Source organism: Euphorbia lathyris, chromosome 3, assembly GCF_963576675.1.
Source record: "Euphorbia lathyris chromosome 3, ddEupLath1.1, whole genome shotgun sequence".
NCBI classification, from domain to species: Eukaryota; Viridiplantae; Streptophyta; class Magnoliopsida; order Malpighiales; family Euphorbiaceae; genus Euphorbia; species Euphorbia lathyris.
The window spans coordinates 82,435,636-82,442,037 of NC_088912.1; the positions used below are offsets into that span (position 1 = coordinate 82,435,636).

At 38.5% G+C, this 6,402-nt stretch overlaps 1 protein-coding gene across 1 annotated transcript; it reads left to right on the forward strand.

The window, feature by feature from the left end:
• Window positions 1-258: 258 nt before the first annotated feature.
• On the forward strand, window positions 259-5,827 carry LOC136222927 (beta-galactosidase 1). The gene is made up of 19 exons (XM_066010615.1): window positions 259-696; window positions 865-960; window positions 1,048-1,160; window positions 1,259-1,325; window positions 1,408-1,500; window positions 1,583-1,726; window positions 2,410-2,498; window positions 2,603-2,708; window positions 2,797-2,884; window positions 2,963-3,081; window positions 3,167-3,331; window positions 3,418-3,596; window positions 3,715-3,824; window positions 3,922-4,031; window positions 4,129-4,239; window positions 4,324-4,434; window positions 4,518-4,723; window positions 4,794-5,130; window positions 5,212-5,827. The coding sequence occupies exons 1-19, from the start codon at window positions 508-510 to the stop codon at window positions 5,320-5,322; spliced, it is 2,544 nt and encodes an 847-aa protein (XP_065866687.1). The 5' UTR covers window positions 259-507; the 3' UTR covers window positions 5,323-5,827.
• Window positions 5,828-6,402: the final 575 nt, after the last annotated feature.

The following is a 6,402-nucleotide window of genomic DNA, read 5'->3' on the forward strand; positions in this document are numbered from 1 at the left end:
TCCAAAATTAAATCACCTTCAATTTACCAAAAAAAAACTAACCAATTACTAACATTTATCCCTTATTACAACAAAAAATACCTAAAATATCGTAAATAATTAAATTTAAATGGAGGAAATTCAGAATTGGATACTACAGCTCTGAGTCAGACTCAGTAAGAGTGAGTCCAAAATGTAGGGCCTAAAGTGGGACCCAATCCCTCCGTCAAAACCGTCCAGAGTTGAGTGTTTATAAAAGCAGCTGCAAAGCAGCTTCATTTTTATGGCATCAGCCATTAACAAAGTCCATTAACAATCACACTGCTCTGCCACTTACACGTCTATCTATTTTCTTCCTTCATTTTCTATCCCCAAACAGAAAAAAAAGTTTGTATCTTTACATGAATTAGGACACAAAACCAGCTGTTTTCCTGTTTCCCCCTCCCTCTTTCTCTCTCTAGACAAAGAAGCATAGAATAAAGTGCAAACATAGAGAAGGAATATTAAAAAGACCATTGCTTTGAAGAAATGCTAATGGCCATGAAAAAGCTTGCAATGTGCTGCAGTAGTAATCTATTAGTGGTTGTTGTGCTGTTAGGTATTTGGGTTTGTTCTGTTACTGCTTCTGTTTCTTATGATTCTAAAGCTATCACCATTAATGGCCAGAGAAGGATTCTTATTTCTGGATCCATTCACTACCCAAGAAGCTCCCCTGAGGTATTTTTCCTAAATGTGCTTCATGGGTCATCTTTTTTACTTTCCCCCTTTCTGTTTTTTGAGCTCCTAGTACTTTTGAAGCTTATCTTGATAAATGGGTAGCTCTTGTTTCTGCTCATGGATGACTTTTTGGGGGCTTATTTGGGTTTTTTTTACTTGTGGGTGCAGATGTGGCCAGATCTTATTCAGAAGGCAAAGGAAGGAGGATTAGATGTGATTCAGACTTATGTTTTTTGGAATGGACATGAGCCTTCACCTAGAAAAGTAAGAATGTGAAGCTTTACTTTCATATCTTTTTTCCAAAATCACTATTTGGGGAACTAAAGTTTTTTGTTTGATTGGCTGTTGCAGTACTATTTTGAGGGGAACTATGATCTGGTGAAGTTTATTAAGCTGATTCAGCAAGCAGGCCTTTTTGTTCATCTCAGGATTGGACCTTATGTCTGTGCTGAGTGGAACTTTGGGTAATATGAATACATTAGCATTATAAACAGAAAGAAAATCTCAATTAGATATGGAGTTTTATCATTTTAACTAAAATGTTCATTTCTAAAAATTTCAGGGGTTTCCCAGTTTGGTTGAAGTACATTCCAGGCATAAGTTTCAGAACAGATAATGGTCCTTTCAAGGTGTGGCCCATTTCATGATTCATCTTGCATATACACTTTTATCTAATTGGTTTCAGATTTTAAACTTTCTAAAATTATGAAGGCTGAAATGCAAAGATTCACAACAAAGATTGTCAACATGATGAAAGCAGAGAGATTATTTGAGACTCAAGGGGGTCCTATAATTATGTCCCAGGTAAACTCATCAACATTATAATAATATAGACCAATGTATTATTAAAAGGGTATTTATTTTCTTCTCCATTAATGTCTGGTAGATTGAAAATGAGTATGGACCATTGGAATATGAACTTGGTAAATCTGGTCAAGCATATAGCAACTGGGCAGCAAAAATGGCAGTTGGGCTTGACACTGGAGTCCCATGGGTGATGTGCAAGCAAGATGATGCCCCAGATCCTATGGTAAAGTTATCATTTTTATGCTTTTTGTTGTCTTGTTCCATATCTAATTTTTAATTGGTCCTCATGTGATGTTTCCTTCACTTTCTTTAAGTGGGGTTACTAGGGGTTGCTAGTGAATAGTTCATGGATAAAATGATTTTTTTATTTCTCAATGCACATGGTTTAGCTTTGAACCTTCTCAGTCCTATCTGTTGCCCCCTTTGTGTTTTTTAGTTCTCAATTTGATTTTTGACAGCTTTTATATCATATACCTAATGACCCATAATTGTCTCCTTAATTATGACCGCCATCCACTTGTATTCAGTGTACAAGATAAGCAATAATCTTTAGTCTAATCATTGGGATACATAGTAGGTGATTTGTTCATTTTTGTTTGAGTTATATATCACTAATATTGATCAGGTTATCCTACATTTAGAGGTCTCGAGTTCGAATCCTGACAACTCTATGTTTATACATGTTTTAAGTGCTAGGGACATTCGCCCCCGGGGTTGTATTAGAGGTCAGGTAGAATAGTTCTGTGTTTGCACATGTTTTGAGTGGGCGTGGGGTTGTATTAGAGGTTGTAAAAACTGTTCTTTGAAGTTTATGTATCAGCCTTAGTTGTTCAGTGAAAATCTTGACACTTATGATGTGTATTTGAGTGACTCTTTATTCTTTTGTTTTGTATTTTGTCTCAACAGATTAACACCTGCAATGGTTTCTATTGTGATTATTTCACTCCGAACAAACCATACAAACCGAAGATGTGGACTGAAGCCTGGACTGGCTGGTAAGTCCAAGCTTTCACTTTTGCATATCCAACACCCAAATTGATGGCAGAGCAGAGTGCTTATGAGTTGATTTTTCTTTTTTGCATCTTCCTTTTTACTACAGGTTTACGGAATTTGGTGGTGCAGTTCCTTATAGACCAGCTGAAGACTTGGCATTTTCTGTTGCAAGGTTTATACAGAAAGGAGGATCATTTGTAAATTACTATATGGTAATTTAATAATGTCCTGAAACTTGCCAAGTAAATTGCTTCATGGCTTAGTTGTCCTGAGCATTATATTCATGTTTTTGTAATTCAGTACCATGGAGGAACGAATTTTGGGCGAACTGCTGGCGGTCCTTTCATTGCTACAAGTTATGATTATGATGCACCTCTCGATGAATACGGTAAGCACAAAGTTACCCTTTGCTTGATACGGCTTGTTAATTACTTTGCTTGATATGGCTTGTTAATTCTGTATGTAGGGCTACTAAGACAGCCGAAATGGGGCCATTTAAAGGATTTGCATAGAGCGATTAAGTTGTGCGAACCAGCCTTAGTATCTGCTGATCCAGCTGTGGTGCCACTCGGAAATTATCAAGAGGTCTAATATCTTTTTTCATGAAAATGTTGTTTCAAGTAGAGTATATAACTTAAAAGTAACTCATTTGTTTCATCATTGATAACAGGCTCATGTGTTTAAGTCGAAGTCCGGAGCTTGTGCTGCATTTCTTGCAAATTACAATCAGAGATCGTTTTCGAAAGTGGCTTTTGGAAATATGCATTATAACTTGCCTCCTTGGTCTATCAGCATTCTTCCAGACTGCAAGAACACTGTTTACAACACTGCCAGGGTAAGTATCTCTTTTTCGAAAAGTCCTAAAAGTTCTTTGCTCCGATCCTTCAGCTTCGGTTTTACTGAACGAAAATCCCAATACAGCTCGGCGCACAAAGTGCAAGAATGAAAATGAGTCCTGTTCCTAAGCATGGTGGATTCTCTTGGGAAGCATACAGCGAAGAGGCATCTTCGGAAAGTGACAATACGTTCACAGTGGTTGGTTTGCTGGAGCAGATTAACACCACAAGGGACTCCACGGACTACTTGTGGTACTCTACCGAGTGAGTATTTCTCAAGCCAATTGTCCTCGTTTATTTGCATTTCGGATTATGGTAATGGGCTCTTTATTCTACTTGTTGGTTCTTATTGATTTTTTCCTATGCTCTTCTGCTTTCTCAGTGTTAATATTGATTCCAATGAAGACTTTCTGAAGACTGGAAAGTATCCGGTACTAACTGTTCTATCAGCTGGGCACGCTTTGCACGTTTTTGTCAATGGGGAACTATCAGGTAAGATGCATGCTCTTAATGACTCGTGTTTTTGCTTTTAGTATCATGACCTTGTATTCATTTCACCGGTTGCTTATATTTCGTTAAACATGAGCAGGAACTGCTTATGGAAGTTTAGAATCGCCGAAGTTAACATTCAGTCAAGGTGTCAAGATGAGAGCTGGTATCAACAAAATATATCTTCTTAGCATTGCTGTTGGTCTCCCGGTTAGTTCCCTCGCTTATCTACTTATACATTCCCATGCAATTTTGAAGTTATCTGAGCAGTGTCAATGATACTCCGGAATTCGTGATTTTGGTGCAGAACGTCGGTCCACGCTTTGAGACATGGAATGCTGGTGTCCTTGGACCAGTCACATTGAATGGTCTGAATGGAGGACGGTGGGATCTGTCTTGGCAGAAATGGTCATACAAGGTCTGTCTTTAGACTGTATATCATGTTTTCTTGTGTTGTTGCTCTTGTACACGGATGACTTATCGGTTTGATTGCTTTCATCAGATTGGCCTGAAGGGAGAAGCATTGAGTCTTCATTCGCTTACCGGGAGTTCATCAGTCGAGTGGGCGCAGGGGGCTTTTGTGTCTGAAAAGCAGCCTCTTATGTGGTATAAAGTGAGTTTTCGGAACCTAAACTTTTATTAACATGTACAAGAGCTTCTAAGTCCAGAACTAACATCTTTTTGTTGCAATGCTAGACCACTTTCAATGCTCCAGCCGGCAATTCTCCGTTGGCTTTAGACATGGGTAGCATGGGAAAAGGTCAAGTATGGATAAATGGACAGAGCGTCGGACGTTTCTGGCCATCATATAAAGCATCTGGTTCTTGCGGTTTTTGCAATTATGCCGGAACATATAATGAGAAGAAATGCTTGACCAACTGCGGGGAGGCTTCTCAGAGATGGTAAACAACAATCTTTAGCTGCAGATGTTTCTATAAACTTTTCGAACAAGGACTCATTATTCTCTTTCAGGTATCATGTTCCCCATTCATGGCTCAACCCAACCGGAAACTTGTTGGTTGTGTTCGAGGAATGGGGTGGAGATCCGAACGGGATTTCTCTAGTTAGAAGAGAAGTGGACAGCGTATGCGCTGATATCTACGAGTGGCAGCCAACTTTAATGAATTACATGATGCAAAGCTCAGGCAAAGTCACAAAACCTCTGAGGCCTAAAGTCCATTTGCAATGTGGAGCTGACCAGAAAATCTCGTCGATAAAGTTTGCTAGCTTCGGAACACCAGAAGGTGCTTGTGGAGGCTACCGCGAAGGAAGCTGCCACGCCCATCACTCATATGATGCTTTTAACAGGGTATGCTAAACTTAAACTTGCTTTTCTTCGCCTGTTTGTCTCATCCTTTGTAGATACTAATAGTGTACATGTATATTGCAGCTTTGTGTTGGGCAGAATTGGTGCTCGGTAACAGTGGCACCCGAAATGTTTGGAGGAGATCCATGTCCGAATGTGATGAAGAAACTAGCCGTAGAGGCTGTTTGCAGCTGATTAGTTTTCTTGAACTCCAAGAAAGCAGCAGCAGCAGCTTCATTCTATTATTATTATTCTTTGAGTAAATTAAGCGTCAACTATCACCGCGATTTTGTTCGGGTTTTTACGGGATGAAGTTGTACAAATATACAGCACACATCCAGGTGGAAGCCCAGCTAAAGTGTGAGAACAACTGGGGATGGTATGGTTTATGTACATAAGCTAGCCAGTGTTCAATGTCTTAAGTTTTTGAAGCTTGCATGGTGCACATAAGTCGAACAGGGGCTCTGAAAATCGCACATTGAGACGAAGATAATCTAGTCCATGTGCTAAGTTTTATAGTTTCAGAATGTGGAAAGCCTCTGGTTTCCTATAATCTTTCTACTAGCTTATTATTCCACTTTAACTTCCTGGGAAGCAATTGCTGCTTCATTGTTTTCTTGTAAGAAAGTTTATTTAAGGATATATATACCAAGTATATGAATTGTGTCACTAAGTTATGATCAATTTTGAGTTTCTATTCTGAATTTTCTTTACAAATTGGTGAAATGTCATTCAACATGGAAACAAAAATTACTTCCGCTAATATAGCCCAGTCCAGGGGTATTAGCCCAGTCTAGGGTGTCTGAGCCTTGTAGTTCGCAAACTATTCGAGCTCGGCTCGAGCAATGCTTGGTCAAACTTGGCTCGATAGGGATTGACCCGAGTTTGTATCGGCTCGAGCACTAACGAGTTTGAGCCCGAGCTTTCTCAAGTTCGGCTCGAAAGCTCGTAAACAGGTTCGATTATTTTTAATTACAATATATATATAGTATTTCATTGTTTTAAATATTTTTCTTTCATTAATGATTATTAGTTTTCATCATAATTCCTAACTCACGTAAGATTTAAGCCATAAGAGAAATGACGTAAAAAAAGCTTAGGACTTTTGTGTCTTTAGCTAGAGAATTAGGTTTTGATAACAAAATACATTACAAACTTTAATATATATTTTATTGTTTAATTTTTTTTTGTGAGTTTGTGATCTCCAACCACAAGTACCATCTACTATTTTTGAATCTCGACCATAACATGTGATTGTTTTTCTTTGTAATTTTT